This window comes from Notechis scutatus, chromosome 2 (assembly GCF_049901735.1).
Source record: "Notechis scutatus isolate UNSWTSFEM ecotype Mainland chromosome 2, rNotScu1.2, whole genome shotgun sequence".
Lineage (NCBI taxonomy): Eukaryota > Metazoa > Chordata > Lepidosauria > Squamata > Elapidae > Notechis > Notechis scutatus.
The window spans coordinates 247874658-247895345 of record NC_142010.1 but is presented as its reverse complement, the minus strand read 5'-3'; the positions used below and the strand labels follow the sequence as shown (position 1 = coordinate 247895345).

The window sequence follows — 20688 nt, the reverse complement described above, 5'->3', positions numbered from 1 at the left end:
CTACAGAATCAAAATGACTTCATGGTGATCTGCAATGTTGCAAAAATCTTAGAATTGGTAGTGCCGCTGATGGAACACCCAAGTGAGACTTTCCTTGCTACGATGGAAGAAGATCTCATGAAGCTCATAATCAAATATGGCATGACAGTAAGGTTTAATTTCTATTTTAAAAAATCATCTTGTTTTACTGTAGTGGAAAATGCTATATTTGAAAGGGAACATTGAAATTGTAGTCATTACGTTGATTTTATGAATCTAAAAATACGGTTGGTTAATGCACTTTTTTATTTTTACCATTCAAAGACAACTTGAATATTGTTTATGTAAAACAATATTTACTTAAACAATATTTGTTTTTGTTTACAAGTAAACAAAACCTTACTTGTTTAAGTAAAGAAGCTAGAAATTATTTAAAATAAATAATATATACCACTTTTATGATGGCATTGAAGTCTAAATAAATCTGTAAAATAACAGAAGAACATTGATTTCTTCATTACTCAGCAGTAAAATGTTTTGCTTTGTTTCTAGGTAGTGCAGCATTGTGTTAGCTGTCTTGGAGCTGTTGTTAACAAAGTCACACAGAATTTTAAATTTGTATGGGCTTGTTTTAATAGATACTATGGTAAGTTAAATATTTGGATTATTTTATGAATATTAGTTTAAAACTATTTAATGTTTATGAAAACAGCATTATAAAATAGGTTTTATTATATAGGTGCACTTTCAAAACTAAAAAATCAACATCAAGAAGATCCAAATAGCACTATACTTACAGCAAATAAACCAGCACTCCTAAGATCCCTTTTTACTGTTGGAGCACTATGTCGGCATTTCGATTTTGATCAAGAAGATTTTAAAGGCAACAGCAAGGTAATACAATATTTAAAAGTATATTTGGATGGATGGAAATCTCTGATACATTTTTTTCTGTTTTTAGATTTAATTTTTTAAAAATGGGAATGAAACTTTCCTTGACGTACTTTTTAATTATCGTACCCTTTTCTTCTTTAAACAGGTTAACATAAAAGATAAAGTACTTGAATTGTTAATGTATTTCACCAAGCATTCAGATGAGGAGGTACAAACAAAAGCCATCATTGGTCTAGGTAAGATTTTACATCAGATGTGAACTACTTATTGTGTAGCTGCTTGTGATCATTACAAAATGCCTGCTGTTTCAATAAAACATTCCAAGATGTCCTGGAGGACTTCTTGATTTTCTAAAGAGCTCTGGGAAATGAGATGTTGCAAGAGATGGCCATGATAGTACTAGGTGGGAAACATAAAAAGTAAATTAACTAAACACAGTTGCACATTCATGTTTGATACTATACCATGGTAATAATAGTGGCAAACTATTTCTACTTTTCTGCTCTTATTGCATCTGCAGATTCACATTCAATAGCCTTGTTTAGGGTTACCCGTATCTTTTTGATAGAAGGTTGAAGAAGATCTAACCATTAGCTAATGTGACATTTTTGAGGGATTTCTCAAAGTTAAAATTGTTCACATTTCTTCAAATTATATACCAAATGGGCAGAATTTACCAATATACCAAATTTTATTGGTATATATCCAATATACCAAATTTGCATACCATTTGGATTGTTTTAAGTTTCCAGAGATCAAGGAGCAGAGTTTTCCATAACAGAAACTGTGCCACCTGTGAGACAGAGCTTTGCACTACCTGCTTTTTTCAGTAGTGGTTATAGTATGTGCACCAGTATTCTGGAGTGATAAATGCCTCTTTGAAGGAGGAGAGATAATCATATATCTCGAAGGAGGTAGTGATATATTCTTTCTGAATTGAATTGTCTCTTGATCCAATCACTAACCTAATCTCCAGTCTTCCCTTTCTGGGGCTTGAGCTACAGAAGAAACAGATTATCAGTCTTTCTTTGGATGGAAAAAAGCATTAGTCACATTGTCAGTGAAGTTTGTTGGTTAGAAGGAAGACACTCTCAACTGATCTTATTAGATCTCTCAAAGGCATTTTATATTATCAACCATTGTATTATTCTACTCTATGAGAATTAGGAGAGAAAACATTGTTTTATGGTGCTTCAACTTCTGGAGTAGAAAGTTCTGTTTGGTGTGAATACAAAAAGGTCATTTGTGCTCCTGGCCTCTCCAGTGTGGGTGTTTACAGTATTTTCCTATACTATTCAAAATCTACATGAAACTACTTGTACAGTTTATTCTGTTCGGGTTGAGGTATCAGTGTATTGATGATACTCAATTATACACTAGGGATGCTGTGGAGGTTCTCTATGCAGGCCATGGGGACTGGATGGATTAAAAGAAGATTATATCCATGCATATATGGTTATTGTGATTAAATCAGCTTGATCTCAGTCACTAAGTTGGATTACACTCAACTTAAAATCAGATCTGTTTCTTGATGGTTCTCCTGGACTTGCTCAGCATATGAAAGCTGTGATCAGGAGTTTCAGCTGCTACATTGTTTGAGAAGTTCTTTGGATTGAAGATAACTTTGCGACAGTGATTCAAACCACCATCACCCAAAATTTAGACAAGTGCTATCCACTTAACATGAGGATGCCCTTGAATGCTACTGGAAACCCCAGGAGTTTCAAAATGTAGTCGCCTGACTGATAACAGAAATGTGTTGAGTAGTATTGTACTTATGCCAAGGTTGCTGCATTTGCTACCGTAAAACATACAGGCCCAATTGAATTGGGCTTTTTGTTTTAAAGCCCTACAAAACTTAACACCTATGCACCTATGACATTATCTCCTCTTACTAGAGTAATCTACAAAGTGTGTTCACTCCCCAAAATTCTGTTATGGATCTTAATTCCATATTTGGCAAGAAGATTTAGGACCTGGAAGCATTCCTTCTTGGTGGCATCCACCTGATTATAGAATATTTTGGACCATAAGGGATAGGAAGCCCTTAATTTGCTTACTCTTTTGCAAAACATTTAACGCCAAAATACTCCAGTGGGTATTTATAGTATACTAACAATGAATCTGGGCTGCTCTTGTAACTTATGTTTATGTGTAGATGGTTTGACATTCTTAATTCTGTTACTTTATGAACAAAGCTGAAGTTTTTTGAAGCATGATAATATTAAAATGTTTGTATAAATAGGGAGAGAATAAAATACAGGGAAACAAAACATTTCCTGTAGTAGAAAGTTATATATGAAGTTAAAAATTCAATTATGCAACAAGATTTATTAAGTTGCATTTTCTTATTTTCCTCAGGATTCGCCTTCATACAACATCCAAGCCTAATGTTTGAACAAGAGGTGAAGACATTGTATAATAATATTCTCTCTGATAAAAACTGCTCAGTAAATTTAAAAATCCAAGTGTTGAAAAATCTCCAGACATACCTCCAAGAGGAAGATACACGCATGCAGCAGGCAGATAGAGAATGTGAGTGATAAATACAATTGCATTCATTAAATAGTTTAAATATAATTGATTATGTAGCATCAAACTAATATTAAATACCACAATTCAGTGTCCATGTGTCTTTACCACAATTCAGTGTCCAAGAGTGAGATAGGTAAAATGTAATGTTAATGAACTTTCTGTTGGCCACCCATTGAGATATTTCACCTATGTTGAGCTTTATTCACAGTATTCCAAAATTAAGTAAGTTTGGCAAAAACTCACTCTTCCCTCCTAGTGAGTGTGCTCAAACTGGGAGGGCTGCTACTCTTCCTGATACTTCTTTTCTAAAATTTGCTGCACCAATATTATAGAGGACATTCTTCATATTTGCCATTACTGAAGACTACTGGAGCATATGCCGTCATTTATTTATTATTATTTTTTTCTTTTCTCAATTTCCTATTTTCAAATTATCAGTTTTTATTTTTCCAATATATTTTCTACAAGCACTCTGGCTGTGTGAATATATAATTCTCAACTGACAATGGGTTTTGTGACTTAGAAAAGGACATTTGGTAGAATTGACAATTGATTTCACCCCCAAGAGAACAGTTCTCTAAGCTCCACATAGTACAACTGAGTTATTTGAATTTGTCTCAGTTTTAGGTGGGTGTGACCTTGGGTGTGATCTTTTGGCTTGCATGGACCGCATTGAGTGAAGAGGAATTGTGTTGGGCTGCATATACAATACATAACATAATTCATGTATATAAATCACAAAATAATATGGGACCACATTACCAGCTCTTCAGAGCAGCATGCAGCTCATTGGCCATGTTGGGTAGATCTGATCTAAACAAAGCTCATCATTATGTTGGTTGATTCTAATGCATGAGTAGAAAATCTTGTGCCTCTTTATCAGTTACATACCTGTCCACTTTAGAATTTCAGTTCTGTTCTCTTTAGAATTCTAGGTTCTGTTTCCAATGTTGATTTTTAAATTAAACATATCTGGCAGTTCCTGCAAACCATTAGGCCACCTCTTTCATTAGGCCATCCATCCATCCACCCACCCACCCATCCATCCATCCACACACACATCCATCCATCCATCCATCCATCCATCCATCCATCCATCCATCCAATAGGTGACTTTGAGTGGCTCTTCTCTGCCATAGAATCCTAAATTAAACTAAACTAATTAAATGTAACTGGCCTTCAATTATTACACTGAAAGAACTACAGAAGAGTTGAAACATTGACATATATTTATTTTATGAGAACTGGCATTTATGTTGAACTCGGCACTATACCAAAGATCTCAGTTTTGACTGGTTATTATTTCTTTAACTAAGGCTTTGCATGCAACCAGAAGGCTGGAACTTGCAGTTCATACTCTTTATCACTTGCTTTGCTCATTTTAATTAATTACTTAGATTTATTTCTAAAGGCAAAATTTTAGGATGATCATTGTTTTCACTGTTTTCTGTTCAATGTTTTCAAATTATATCTGAGTTAGTTGCTATTTTATAGTCAATCCCTATACTTGTTCTTAAATCTTGTTCCAGAGGTTCAGAAAAAGACTTTCTGAAAAATGGGGGGATTCTTAGTGTTTCACTATCTATGTTCAGATACATGTTATAACTACTTGTATTTGATGATATTGTGGCATCTGGTACCTGATGCAGGTTATACCTGCCTTATCTGTAATCCTGGTTTTTATTTTAATGGTATAAACAATCAAATCCTCTTGAATATTTTTGGTTCTTAAAAAACATTTGGAGATATTTGACTAGTGCTAGCTCCAACTTTTTTTAGGTAAGATTTTTGAGAATGTAGTATCAACAGAAAGGGAAGGCCCTTTGCAGTTGATCTATGGTAATTTTGTCAATGCACAGATTTTTTAAATTGTCATACAAGATTTTTCCACACTGGCACCTAGTGTGCCTATAGCTACTAGGACCACCATGGCCAGTTTTTGCCATAATCTTCCAATTTTGATTTTCAGATCTTGATACTTTGTAATCTTCTCCAATTATTTATCTTCTATTCTACCATTCCCTGGTATTGCCACCTCAATTATCCCTATTTTCTTCACAATTCTAATGCACAATTGTTTCTACTTTGTCATACCATTGATTGTAAGTCTGTGCAATCTTCTTGCAGCATATTCTAATATTATTATTAAGGATGGATAATCGATAGTTAGATTCACAGTTTAATACTGGTGGAAATAATTCAAGTCGTATCCAATGGCCTAATAATTATTAAGGTAGCATCTAAAAATATAGGCAGTACCAAGCAGGATGTTTTTTTTAAAAATTATAAAATCAGTGTGCAGGTCTGATAAATTCAGTATTAGTGAGGATGTCCTTTAGCTATCTGAGGGCTTCAATCACGATTAATATAACAACATGCTAACTGGCAATATTAATTTTCTCTTCTAATACTATGACAAATAGAATATCTGCTTAGATAAAATTGAAAGATAAAGCACTGGTACTGCATTGCAAAATACATGGTGCATCCTGATACCATCAATCATTAAATGTGAATATTTGTAATGAAATGAAAGGTCCTTGGTGCAAGTGTTTCACAACATGAATGATCGGAGGTTCTTCTTTATGTTTCCCTACAGTTCTTTATTATTTATTCCTTGTTAATGTCAAACCTTCACTGGGACAATGCAGACTACATCCTAATAATGGCTGGTGGCCACATATGAACCTTGGTTCAAGTTGTTCAACTGGAGCTGTATTTTCTGTCACTTGAGCAGTCTTGGCACCATAATCAAATAACATTATTTTGATATTCAGATTCTTAGGGTTGGCAAATGTGATTCTTTCAACTCTTTTGCTGGAAATTTTGAAAGACATTGACATTGCATAGAAAACCAATTGCTTATCAATCAAAGGGAACTGCTTTGATAATTCTGCTAGCAATCAGCATTTTTATTCTTTTGACTGGATGTTAAAACAATTGGAACATTTCACCAAGGTTATATTATATACTTCTAACACCCAAATAAGCTTTTGGTGGTCTTCTTATATTTATTTCACTCCTTGTTTGTTCTTACATTGATTTGACCGTAATGGAGCTTCTTTTCAGTCAGATATTATATTTATGGAAAGCCATTATTTTCTTTATTTGAATCAAGATACTGTCCTCCCAGAATTCTTTTCACTTTTTGGATGCATATCAGAGTATTAGCTTCTATGTTTAGTACGTGACCTATTTTTCCTCTTTTTTCTGCTGTATTTATCTTAATTGTATGCACTTATATCTAAGGACACTACAAGACCTGTTTGCTTAACATGTAACTATGCTTCTTCAGGCAGTTTTCTCTGTAATTATACAGTCTACCCTTCTTCCCTGGACACATCTCACACCTGATACCTTTTTTTCTTGCTTCTTATTGCTGTGACAGATGTTGGGAAGTGAGCACATCCTTTCCCTTAGAAGAAGGTTTTTAGGGTATGTGCGTGCTTTTTTCATAGGCAAATTAAAATTATTTATCTTTACCTACAGCCTTAAATAATCCAGCCTATTCAATCTGTGATCTGAAATGGTACAGCCCATCTACATTTTTCTTCATGTCTCTAGATTGGCGACTTAAGGTAGCTCTTCAAGTAGTTTATCAGTTAATGGAGAATGGTATGTTAATGTGGGTGAATCCATCTTACTTCACCAACGGGCTTCAATTAGATGGCACTCCAATTTCTACTGTAAACAATAACAGAAATGCAAAATATGCATTCAACATGTACACAGTATATAAATAATAGATATTATGATAAGATTTCTCTCTTCTTTTCTATTCTTGTAGGGAAAAAGGTAGCAAAGCAAGAAGATCTGAAAGAAATGGGTGATATTTCCTCAGGGATGAGCAGCTCCATCATGCAGCTATATCTCAAACAAGTCCTAGAAGCATTCTTTCACACACAGTCCAGTGTTCGTCATTTTGCGCTCAATGTTATTGCACTCACGTTAAACCAGGGTCTTATCCATCCAGTTCAGGTATACAATGGTATATTTAAATTCGCAATTCTGCAAAATGTTGACTGGCAGCATATACATACGATAGTTCATTGGAGCTTACTAAGGAGTAAGAAAGTACAGAAATCTGTTGTAATCACTATATTTTTGTACTCAAGATATGGATATTTTTGGATGCTCAGAAAAAATTTATTTAAGTATTTATTTTACTCATATAGTTTATTTGATTTGTTTGTAATGTATCTAATCTGATTTCACAAACTCCAGACAATTCTTATTAATATATCAAACAATCAGTTTAAAACAAACAACTTTTAAAAGCATAATGTGATGAGCACCTTAAGTTCCCAAAAAATCATCAGATAGGAGAATATTTGTATGTCCCATGAATTCTTAAGGTAAAATATAGACTTTAGGGATTATTTTAGAGTTACCAGGCTATCCCAGAAAAAAGCACCTTCTGATTCCAGACTTCTAGAATCATTTCCTGGGCTGATCACCCAAGACGGGCAGATCCTGTTTGGAGAAGATTGGTTTGTAGATAACATGCCCAATATTTGTAGTTATCAGTTTCTTTTACCTGCTTTTCAATATGATAAACATTTCCAAGGAATCTAATAATACAGTAAATAGAAAGGCAGCAGCGATATAGATAGAACAGCAAAAGGCACAAGCAATGTAAAATAGTACTGGATTCTTTCTTCCTAACCTTGACTTATGGGTTTAGTTCACACATAAAGCTAAGACAAGACTTTAATCAGTGTGTTCCCCAAATCACAGTAACTTGGTTGATACATAATGTTGAATCATAATAGATGGGATTGCACAATGTTTTGATTATTGGTGGCCTTTCATTTGGTTTATGGCTGGGAATACTTCACAAAGCTCATTTTCCATATTTGCCCAGAAGAAATATGAAGTATTTCCCTATTTTTTGAAATGATAGGGTGGGGATCATTTGACATATAAATAATAGAATCATCTGCTATCAACAGGAGGAAACTCTTCTGCCTCGTCCTCTTAGTGAGGATGGTAGATGGGAGAAGAATATGATTGAGCAATTTATTTACCAGAAAGATATTTATACTTTTCTGTTCCCCTTTCCCTGTTTTGTTCACAAACACAAACATGGAATTCTTTCAATTATGTTTTTGTCTTTTTTTGCAGTGTGTACCATATTTAATAGCAATGGGCACAGATCCAGAGCCTTCTATGAGGAACAAAGCAGACCAACAGCTGGTGGAAATAGACAAAAAATATGCTGGGTTTATTCATGTATGTTGACCTCTATTTATCTTAATAAATTAAGTATCATTTCTGTCTTTTTCCATTTATATAAAAATACAATCAGAAGAAGTTTGTTTTCACAATAAAAAGGATGTGATAATTCAGTTTCTGCAGCTGGGAAAAAAATGAAACAAAATATGTTTCTATTAATATACAAAAATTGAGCACATGCCATTCTATGTGGGCTTTTACTAAAGTTTGCATGTGAAATTTTGACATGTTTCTTCTTGAAAACAAAAGTTGTGACATGAGAAAGAGAGAAAATGCCTTTAGAAGCAAGGAATGTATATACCCTTTTGTAGAAGAAAGGAGTATTTAAACCAGAGCTGCATAAGTTAGACACGATGAGCCAGCTTTGCTCAACGAGAAATGTTACATAGCCATTGTTTATGGCCTTGCCAGCTTTGAGAAGTCTTCAGAATGTAGTCTATCAATAGCGGATGTAAGGTTTTACTATATGTAGTTGCTCATCCCCTCATGATTAAAAAGTGCAGAATTGAATTGTGCTGTCCCAGCCAGTCTATGGGAATTGGATAGTTACTTAGGAATTATGAGCTGTCCCCTTAAGGGAATGCATCATGGTAAATGTAGTTAAAGGTATCCTGGGAAATGTAGTTCATGTCACCTGGCCACATCTGTAATCCCGATTAGTCACTAATTTGACCCTAGATGGGTTGGGGGAGTTTTTCCTCACTTTGCCTGAACTCACTAACTCATGGCAGCTGCTTTCTATCGCTACGAGATGGGTTAGGAGATAACCATCTTTTACTACAAGGCAGATATACAAAGGATTGGTCATTAAAGAAGAACTTCATCACAAACATGAGTTATGAGGATACCTGATGAACCAATAAATGTAATTTATTATGGATATCTGGTTGAGTTATCTATCTGCATCTGTACAGCTTCAAATCCACCTCTGTGCAGAAGGCATAAAAGTAAAAGATGGTTATCTCCTAACTCATCTCGTAGCGATAGAAAGCAGCTGCCATGAGTTAGTGAGTTCAGGCAAAGTGAGGAAAAACTCCCCCAACCCATCGAGGGTCAAATTAGTGACCAATTGGGATTACAGATGTGGCCACATGACATGAACTACATTTCCCAGGATACCTTTAACTACATTTACCATGATGCATTCCCTTAAGGGGACAGCTCATAATTCCTAAGTAACTATCCAATTCCATAGACTGGCTGGGACAGCACGTGAATTGTTCTCTACAAGCCAGTAGTTGTATTCACATTTTTTCAACACAAAGAGTTTCTTTACAACAAACTTTTTCTATTCTTGTTAAATAGTTACAAACAGTTGGAATAGGAACAGGGAGAATCAAAATGAAAGTTGGGGAGAGGAAGATATGGGATCTGAAAGACTGTGGAGTAGGGAGCCATTTAGGATATGGCACGGAAGTTGTTTGGCAATCACTTCATTCAGATTGCTGTAAGAAATATGTAGGCATTACACATTTTGTTCAATTTCAGATGAAAGCAGTAGCTGGTATGAAGATGTCTTACCAAGTACAGCAGGCAATCAATACCTGCCGAAAAGATCCTGTGAGGGGCTTTAGACAGGATGAATCCAGCAGCGCTTTGTGCTCACATCTTTACTCCATGATCCGAGGGAATCGGCAACACCGACGAGCCTTTCTTATTTCTTTGCTCAACCTCTTTGATGACACAGCTGTAAGTCTTATGCAGGCTTTCAGGACTTCTCTAGAATGTCCTTCTTGATGGATGCTTTTTCTTTTGCTTAGAGTAGCTTCGCCATTGTATTTATATATTTAACTGCATGGGTGCATTTATTAATCTGGTCTTGGAATTTATTGTGATTATATGCTATCAAATTGGTAGCAACCATATAGCTAGATTTTCTCCATGACAACCAGTCCCTAACTTGGTCCTTCAGGCCTTCCAGTACTGCATTCATTGCCATAGTAACTAAATGCATCCACCTCATTGCTGGTTGTCCTTTTTTCTCTTTCATTACACCTGTTCCAGCATTCAATCTGTTCTCTCCTTTGGAGAGTGAGGTCTTTGCATAATATCTTCAAATTATATTAGGATAATTTAAGCCTGGTCATTTTTACCTACATTATAACTGTATACAGACAGTCCTCAACTTAGATTAGATTAGATTAGATTCAACTTTATTTTCATTGCACATGAACACAGGCAACAAAATGCAGTCATCAAAGACATTTTACCAACCCTAACCCGATCATATGATGATTTGATATGCGACTGCCACATAACATAATTCTAGTTGTGTTTGTAAGTTGAGGACTACCTATATAAAAACAGCTTGCAAATCCCAAGCAGGGTTTAGCAATATGTACCAGCAATATGTACTAGTTTCAATTTAATCATAATTTGTGTAAGTTCAATAGAACAGTTGCTCAGGATGTTCTGTGCTCCTGCATTTTTATTTGATTCTTCTCTTGCTTAGGAATTACAGGTAGTTCTTGTTTAGCAACTGCCGTAGATAGTAATAGTTTACAAATAAAATGGTAAGAAATGATAATAAATTCATTTTCCAACCAGTGCATATTTAGGATAACAAAAGCCTTCAGTATCAAGCTAATCAGCAGACCTTAATGTCTGCTCAGTTTTTAGAAAATATTTGGGGAGGATTCTAACCAACTAATTAAGGTCACATGTCTGAGTTTGTTAACTTGTTAATGTGATATCACTGTTTAGGGACGTGTAGTGTTGTAGAGAAAAGCAGCTGAAGAAGTTACCGTATTTGCCGGGCGTATAAGACGACTGGGCGTATAAGACGACCCCCAACATTTCCACTCAAAATATAGAGTTTGTTATATACTCGCCGTATAAGACTACCCCCTCTTCCACACACCTTCCACTTTTGCACTTTTTTTTTTTTTTGACGCACTTTTCTGCTTTGGACAATTTTGAAATGAGCTAATCCAATTTTGAACCAAGAATATGCAAATAGCTAACCACCACCACACACACACACACACACACCCCAATACCCGCAAACAATGTTCTGGGCATTAATCACCATTGCTACATTAACCTGGTAAATTTATACCCTGCCTCCCCCAGTGTTGCTTTGACGGCAGGATTTCACACAGCGGGCGCTCGCTCGCTCTCTTCTCCGCTCTCCCACCGTTCGCACATGTTGGAAGCACCGTAAAACCTGATAACCCACCCGGGGCTCCCCATCCTTAACCTACAGCTGCCCGCATGCAAAACCTGCGTGCAAAAAGAAAAAAAGAAAAAGAAAGTACGCCGCACGTGAGGATCTTGAATCCTCTCCTCCCCACACCGCTAAGGAAGGAAAAGGGGGAAAGGTTGTGCAGCGCGTGGCGAGTGACACCCGCCACACACACACACACACACACACACACACACACACACACACACACACACTCCCCCAGCCTCCTCCCGGCTGCAACTCAAGCTCGAAGTGGGAGTCGGAGTCCTCCCGGCGTATAAGACGACCCCCCACTTGGAGGCATGTTTTTCAGGGCAAAAAAGTCGCCTTATACACCGGCAAATCACGGTATTGCTTTTCTGCTTTGGAAGTTGAAGGGGAGGAAGAAAAATTAGGCCAGGCTCAGGACATTGTGTGAGATAACTTTATCTGAATGAATGACTTTGGGAGATAGAAGGAAGGCCTGTAGCCCAGGCAACTCGGTCCACAAATGGAGGGAGGAAAAACTTGGAAAGTATAGAACTCTTTTCTGGAGACTTAAAAGTGAGGAGGGGGAAAAGTGCTTTCAGTTTTGTAACATCCTATTTAATGTAACTTTACAATAAAGATTGTCAATAAAGGTTGTGCCCCTGGTTGTGCTTTTTGTCTGCTTTACCTTGAAGGGCTAACAATGAGACAGCAGCCACCAACAATCTCCATAGGAGGTCCCTCCCCCTATCTCTCTTATTGGAAACTATCTAGCTGGAACTAATTGCAGTCACTAAATGAGGACTACTTATATTTGTAATTATCTGTTGATCTCTCGGTCTAAAGAAGTTTCCTCCAGTGCTTGCTGTGCCATTGACACACTATTTGGAAGGGTATGAATAGAATAGTGAATTCCTTCCTGCCAGATGTCCCAGTTACTTAAAAGTATTAGATAAATCTAGCCACTGTACATAGAATATGGGTTTGAATGGTTATGTCTTTTATATACATATCTATATATCTTTTTATTTTAACAGAAAACAGAGGTGAATATGCTTTTGTATATAGCAGATAATCTGGCCTGTTTTCCTTACCAAACCCAAGAAGAGCCACTTTTTATAATGCACCATATAGATATTACATTATCAGTTTCTGGTAGCAACCTTCTACAGTCATTTAAAGAGGTTAGTGAAATTGTCTTTTAAAATCTTTATTTTTGATAAGTTATTTCTTACGCATAATTCAATAATTCAATCTGTACTAAAAGATTGGAAGGTAGAATCTTGGACAGATATCCAAACTAAGACAATGTACCTGCATTGATCAAAATAGTGTATCTACTGCCTACAGAGTTCTAGAATAATTTTAATTTTGTCTGTGAAATTGACCAAAAACTGTAACAGAGAAGATGAAAGGAATATCTTTGTATAAATTTAAACTCAAAAAGTAATTTAGTGCAGTCTTTCAATCTTAAATTCTCAGAAAGTTATAATTTTTAAGTTTATAAATTTAATAGAGGCGGCCTTTTATTTATAAACTACATTTTAAAAAATGTTAATTCAGACCCTTCATCAGCTGTCAGGAAGGTGTAAGGAAGGGCATCTGGTTAGTGAACTCTCAGCTCCATCCAGTCAGTCCAACTCTATCCCAAATTAAGAGATGACAGGATTATAAAAAGAAAAAAAATTGAGTCATTTTCTGAAATATATAGAATGTTTTACATTAATTGGTTATTTTTCAATAGGAGTATTTAATGTTAACACACCAAAACTATGGATTTTTATGACTCCCAACTCACAAAAAATATGACTCTGGGAGGCAAATCGTAATAATAACACTGACAAAAAGTGAATGAAAATCCTCATCTGCAACAAAATATAATCAAGATGCACCAATGAAGACTATCTCTTACATTCATCTGACATTCTGTCCACAACGCTTAGGGAACAGCTAGGTCTTCAAAACCTACATATATGCTAATAGGATTGGGGCTAATAAGCTCTGAAGTCTCAGTCTCTCTCCCTCCCTCCCTCCTCCCCCTCCCTTTCCCCCTCCCCTTCCCCTCCCTCCCTCTTTCCTACTCACACACAGACACACAGTGACATGCATATACAAATAATGATTACTTTCATGTAATGATACCCATATAGTATGAAGACAAGAGCCAGTAATATGGATTCTTCTCATGGGATCCATTGCTGAGGGATCTCTCAAACTCACAAGAAGCCAACTTCCTCATATGTGTAGTTTGCTTCATATAATATTTACGATCGATGTGCAAAGCAAAAAGTGAAGAAGCTTCATGTAATGAGTGAAATAGTCTAATGTCAGATGTTTTACTCAGAGCCTTCATTTATTTTTCAGAAAGTGTTTAATAATACCTACAGAGAATTCATGAGGATTTTAATAGTTATTTTTCTGATAGATCTTAGATATAAAAAATAGCTGTATTCAGTGAGAAGAGGCATGCTAAGTGCTGCAAAGGACTGTCAGTAATGAAGTTAAGCAGTCTCCTTGGTGGAACATGTCAGTTATATTCCAAATTGAAAATGAAATCCCTGAGTGCTCATGTATATATTTCAATATTGATGTGGCGTTGCACAAAATGTCATCACATTTTTCATAACAAGTATTCGTTGAGGAGCCTCTGTGGCGCAGTGGTTAGAGTGCAGTACTGCAAGCTACTTCTGCAGCCAGCTGCCTACAATTTGGCAGTTCAAATCCCACCAGGCTCAAGGTTGACTCAGCCTTCCATCCTTCCGAGGTGGGTAAGGACCCAGATTGTTGGGGGCAAGAGGCTGATTCTGTAAATCGCTTAGAGAGGGCTGTAAAGCACTATAAAGTGGTATATAAGTCTAAATGCTATTGCTATTTCAAATGTGAGAAATATGTTAAAATGTGAAATTGCAGAAAAGTTATTGTATTGTTAGTAGTCTAAAGCACATGTGTCTCTTTCAGTCTATGGTAAAATATAAAAAAGAAAAAAAGCCTTCCTCTGATGAAGAAAGTGAAAGTGAGAGCAATAGTGAAAGTGACAGTGAAAGCGAGGAGGAAATTCACAAATCCCGGAAATCACGAAAACGTGCAGGTTCTGATTCAGACACTGATGAAGAAAATGATATAAATGCAGTCATGAAATGTTTGCCAGACAATTCAGCTCCTTTGATTGAATTTGCAAATGTCTCCCAGGGCATATTGTTGCTTTTGATGTTGAAACAGCATTTGAAGAACCTGTGCGGATTTTCTGATACGTAAGGACCATTTTAGTTTTGCTTATACTACCTATGTTTTATAAATTGGTGAGAGTGTATTTGGGACTGAATTCTTGGGAACTTGAATCAATAATACTTAAATATTTAACATTTGTTTTTATAATGTTAAAAATGTTTGACCAATTCTGAATATCTGTTGTTATTGTTTCCTTTAAAGTACACTGGAATTTTTCTTACAACATTTATTTTGTTTTATTAGTAAAATTCAGAAATACTCACCTTCTGAATCGGCAAAAGTTTATGATAAAGCGATAAACAGAAAAGCAGGAATTCACTTTCATCCAAAACAAACGCTGGACTTCCTTCGAAGTGATATGGCTAATTCCAGGCTCACAGAAGATGTGAAGAGGAATATAGTGAAACAATACTTAGATGTAAGTTTTCACTATTTAAAACATCACTATTTACTACTGGCTGAAGATAGACTTTTTCCACAGGTGTGAAATGAGATAGGTATCAAATTAAATGTGAAATGATTATAGAACCCATAAAATATCTTTATACAAGGAAAAAAATATGTATGCAAGTAGTCCTTGACTTATGATGAGGAGCCCAAAGTTTCTGTTGCTAAGCAAGACAATTGGTAAGTGAGTTCTGTTCCATTTTACAACCTTTTTTGCTATAGTTGCTAAGCGAATTACTGCAGTTCTTAAGTGAATCACGTGGTTGTTAAGTGAATCTGGTTTCCCCCATTGCTTTTGCTTGTCAGAAGCCAGCTGTAGAGGCTACAAATGGTGATCACATGATCCTAGGACACTGCAAATATAAATACAACTGGCACAGTTGTCAGATTCCCGGATTTTTATCGTGACCAGGGGATGCTACAAGGTTTGGGTGAAAAACAGCCATAAGTCACTTTTCTCAGTGCTGTTATAACTTCAAAGAATCACTAAGTAATAGTTGTAAGTCAGGAACTACTTGTAATTGTAGCACAGGAGGCATGGTGGCATATGATGCTTGGAATGCAGTACTGCAGGACTAAATCGCTGCTCACTGCAAGAGTTCAGTCCTGACTGGACTGAGTCAAGGTTGACTCAGCCTTCCATCCTTCCGAGGTTGGAAAATGAGGACCTAGATTGTTGGGGGCCATAGGCTGACTTTGCAAACCGCTTAGAGAGGGCTGTAAAATATTGTGAAGTGGTATATAAGTCTAGCAATAGCAATAGCGCTTATTGTAGTCTGTTATTGCTAGTGCTATTGTGCAGTTCTGTGCCATTAGATAAAATGGTTTTAAGTAACTAAAGTAGATCATCATGGCTATATAAATCAGAATCAGAATGAATCAGAAGCTGCATATCTTGGCATGTTTATTTATATATTTGAACTGCTTTAATCATACAAATCACAGTGGTACAGTATATGAAAACATAAAAATCTATGTTAATGAATGAAATGTACAGTATTTTAAATAAAAAATGTATTAGAATCCATTTCTAGAAGCATTGATGATTTAGTTCAAATTTTCTTTATTTTAAAGTTTTGTGACACATAATAAATTAGCCTTTTCACTTTTCTTACTATGCAATATGGTTCGGTTGTCCAGGGATAAGCCAACTAAAATCTGACCCCATCAGAAACAGAAAAATTAGGAATATATAAAGCAGACTAACTGGTTCCTGCACTATTATCTTATTGCCTAGGATCTTGTTTTCTCCTCCAGATTCTGGGCATGTCTGTTTTTCAAAGCAGAGGTTTCAACAAGGAAGTTGAAACGTCACTTAATGTAGACAGATTGACATGCATCTAGGTGTCCCGATTATAATTTAACGACCATTTTCTTCAGTCAGCCCATTTTTTGAGTATCTGGAGGGAGACCACTGAGAACCAAGTATTGCAGGGACAAAGACAAACCATAGTGTTTGGTGCATAACTGTTTTTTAAAAGGCAAATTTTATGTTCTGGAATTCTTCTTCACCTGCTACTGTGTTTCCCCGAAAATAAGACCTTGTCTTATATTTGTTTTTTGCCATCAAAAAGGCACCAGGTCTTATTTCTGGGTGAGGGGTGGCGGCGGATGTTGTCCACTGACTCACCTCACTTATCTGCATCACCCCTGGCCTCCTTTTTTTGCTGTCAGAGGCCTTCAGGAACTTCTTCTTCTGTGGCCGGCAAGGCTTTCCTGAAGGCCTCTGCAGCTGATAACAAAGCTCCAGATTGATCCAGAGTTCTGTTATCAGCTGCACAGGCCTTTGGGAAAGCCTTGCTGGTTGCAGAAGAAATAGCCTGCAAAACAGGTGTCGGGGTATGTGAAGCTTGGCTGCAACTGTCTGAAGGTAAGTAGTAGGGCAGCTCCATCCCCTCCCACATCCCCACCCTAGCCTAATTTTTACCCATGCACCCTGTAGTGGGTGGGAACTGAATTAGGGCTTATTTTTTGGGGGGTAGGGCTTATATTGGGTGCGCGTATAAAAATCAAGCTAGGACTTTTGGAGTAGGTTGTGGTTTTCAGGGAAACGTGGTACATGTCCATATGTCACATACCTTCTGTAATTAGAGCCAGTTCCCCAAAAGTTTTTCTGCACAGAATTATGCATAATTTTTGAACTGCACATTATCTATAGATGGGTTGAGAGGAAGGGGCGAGATGCTTCAACTATTTTGTAGCTTGGCTGGAGCTGCCAACAATGAAAAGACCAAGCATATTTTTTTGTCTTCTAATTCAGGGATCCCCAACCGCCGGTCCACGGACTGGTACCGGTCCGCGGAACAAGTCTTACCAGGCCGCTGGTTGCTGGGCGCCGCCATTTTTTTGATAAAAAAGTGCTTCCGGTGAGCTTTTCCGGGTAGAAAGCTCACCGAAGCACTTTTCATCAAAAGATGGCGGCGCTAGCGCTTTCAGTGAGCTTTTCCGGGTAGAAAGCCATTTCTACCCGAAAAAGCTCACTGGAAGCGATTCGCCATCTTTTTGATGAAAAAGTGCTTCCGGTGAGGTCACCGGAAGCACTTTTTCGTCAAAAAAAGATGGCGGCACCCAGTTGATGCCGGTACCGGGCCGTGGCGCCCAGCTGATGCCGGTACCGGGCCGCGGCATCAAAAAGGTTGGGGATCACTGTTCTAATTAGTTTGTCTGAGAAAGAAAACAAAATTTTGTAACAGATCATTTCAGCTTTAAAAAATTGGCATATTCCTCCTAAAACAGTTTCTCCCCTCCCCCCTCCCCTTCTTTTTTTAGTTCAAACTTCTTATGGAACATTTGGATCCTGATGAAGAGGAAGAAGACGGGGAAGTGTCAGCAAGCACAAATGCTCGCAACAAAGCTATTACCTCGCTGCTCGGAGGTGGCAGCCCTAGGAACAATGCAGCTGAGACAGAGGAGGATGAGAGTGATGGGGAGGATAGAGGAGGAGGCACTTCAGGGGTGAGGCGGAGGAGGAGTCAACGTATTTCGCAGCGTATTACGTAAAATGATTTTATGTGCTTATAAATGTCAGTCTATAATAAAATGTACATTGAGTAATGTAATGCATATAAAAATTGTAGATAGAAATTCTTAACCGTTTATACAACTTTTTGTAGAAAGTTTTAACAAAAACAATAAAAACATAGATTATATCTAGTATAAAAAATTTCCTTTGGAATGTATTGTGTGTAACCTTTTTATTGTTGCCAAGTTTTTATGTAGCTTTATGATTCATTTGTATATATAATTTTATATATCAATAAGAGTTTAAAGAGACGGGTACAAATTAAAATATGTGATTTTGCAAGGATATGTTAACCCCTTGGCGCTGGCGGTCGCGTCTCATTGCCGGCAATGGAATGTGTGCCGGAAAATCCCAACTCCCGGCGTCAAGGGATTAAAAGCAATAAAAGCAATAATTTCAATCAAGTTCTTTTGTGTAACACTTGGTCTTTTTTCCCCTCCAATGTTTTAGTCATTGAGAAGGTCAAAACGAAATTCAGACTCTACGGAGTTGGCAGCACAGATGAATGAAAGTGTTGATGTCATGGATGTCATCGCTATTTGCTGTCCAAAGTACAAAGATCGACCACAAATTGCAAGAGTAGTGCAGAAAACCAGCAATGGCTTCAGTGTTCAATGGATGGCAGGCTCCTACAGTGGCTCCTGGACTGAGGCTAAGCGCCGTGATGGCCGCAAACTGGTGCCTTGGGTAGACACTATCAAAGAGTCAGACATTATTTACAAAAAAATTGCTCTAACGAGTGCTAATAAGCTGACTAATAAAGTTGTTCAGACTTTACGATCGCTGTATGCCGCCAAGGATGGAACTTCCAGCTAATAATGCATTTGTACACATGCAGCCAAATTTTACAGGAAAGAACAGAAAAAAAAACTTGAAATTACCAACTTTCTGGCAAAAAAAAATTATCAATTTAATGAAGAGTAAGAATGACACCTGGGATGCAGGAAACAGAAGGAAATGTTTGGTAAACATTTTTGTGGGAGCTTCCTTCGCTGTTGTGCAGCAGAAACTTCTCAGTTCATTTTTACTCCCACTGTATAATAGTTTAACGAAAAAATGTTTATATCTTGAAAAAAAAACCTTTCTGTTTAAAAAAAAAATAAAACAAGTGAATGTTGGAAATTAGTCTGTTAATGTTCTTAATAAAGTGTTCTTGGAGTTTAACCTAGCAGCGGATGGCTTTCTTTAGCTTAGCCCAGTTTCAAGGAAAGCATCGTTTTTCCAGGCTGTAAAATGGCAGAATTTCCTGGATATATAATTTATTCTGTTGGGGGAAAAAAGCATGCAGTATCTATGACCTACCTGCAGGAGGAGTTTTTGTAAATGTAGATTTTTGATGTATTAGGTCACCCTGAAATAATACAAGAAAAGGGATCCCCAGCAAATCTGGTGGAACGAATACTGCAATAAATTTTTTTACTTCTCTTTGTTACTTGTCTGTTTCCATTTGAATTTCTTATTGTAAAGATATGTTTAAATCCATTTATATTATTTTCCAGTCTTTTATGTAAAATTTACTATATCAGTGGTTTTCAAAGCAAGACATAAATATTGTTTATACAGTTTGTATAGGGTGATTTCTGAATAATTGGTATCTTTATCCCTTACAAGGGTGTAAACACAAGTTAACTCCAGGGTTTTATTGTATCCTGCAATATTTAGTATTAACTATATATGATTTAGCACTGTGCCAAACACATTTTCAAGAGTACATTTTGATATAAAAAGAAACTATAGTTTATTTCTTGTATGCTTCAATTTCTTTCTAATGCTGTTCATATGGCAATGTTCAAAACATAGGGGGAAAGCCATCACTTTGTTCTGAGTAAAGAAACATGTATACTTTGTTAGGACATCAGAGTGCATTACACCAGGACATAATGGGCAGAGGCATCTCCTGAATGATGGTGCGCCTGTATTCTGTTGTTATTTACTTTATGATCCAAGTGGTACTCCCTTACTCAGTTGGAGCCTGCAAATGTCAGGAATCAATATGGATTTGTAACTTATAGTTGCACTAACTTAACCATTTTAAATGATTTTTTTTAAAAAAGCTGGACAGAAATGGCTGTATTGTAGATAGGGTTTTTTTAATTACTTGAAATCTGTTTCCATCTTTTATACACTGAAAATGCTATTTTAAACTGTCTCTTGAGTGGTGCTTCAATGTGTGCTTGTCACCATTCTTTCAGAAGCT

At 36.6% G+C, this 20688-nt stretch overlaps 1 protein-coding gene across 3 annotated transcripts in view; it reads left to right on the top strand.

Annotated features, from left to right (window-relative positions):
• Positions 1 to 20232, top strand: part of NIPBL (NIPBL cohesin loading factor) — a 157388-nt gene extending 137156 nt beyond the window's left edge. For 2 of the 3 annotated variants that reach the window (XM_026666409.2, XM_026666413.2), the window contains 13 exons: positions 7 to 147; positions 532 to 625; positions 719 to 873; positions 1019 to 1109; positions 3235 to 3408; positions 7196 to 7386; positions 8533 to 8640; positions 10132 to 10332; positions 12832 to 12978; positions 14753 to 15045; positions 15266 to 15440; positions 18239 to 18424; positions 18942 to 20232. In XM_026666409.2, coding sequence (XP_026522194.1) covers positions 7 to 147; positions 532 to 625; positions 719 to 873; positions 1019 to 1109; positions 3235 to 3408; positions 7196 to 7386; positions 8533 to 8640; positions 10132 to 10332; positions 12832 to 12978; positions 14753 to 15045; positions 15266 to 15440; positions 18239 to 18424; positions 18942 to 19307 — 2322 coding nt within the window. In that variant the 3' untranslated portion in view covers positions 19308 to 20232. Of the gene's footprint in view, positions 1 to 6; positions 148 to 531; positions 626 to 718; positions 874 to 1018; positions 1110 to 3234; positions 3409 to 7195; positions 7387 to 8532; positions 8641 to 10131; positions 10333 to 12831; positions 12979 to 14752; positions 15046 to 15265; positions 15441 to 18238; positions 18466 to 18941 lie in introns of all 3 variants that reach the window. The other variant, XM_026666412.2, reaches the window with a different exon arrangement.
• Positions 20233 to 20688: the final 456 nt, after the last annotated feature.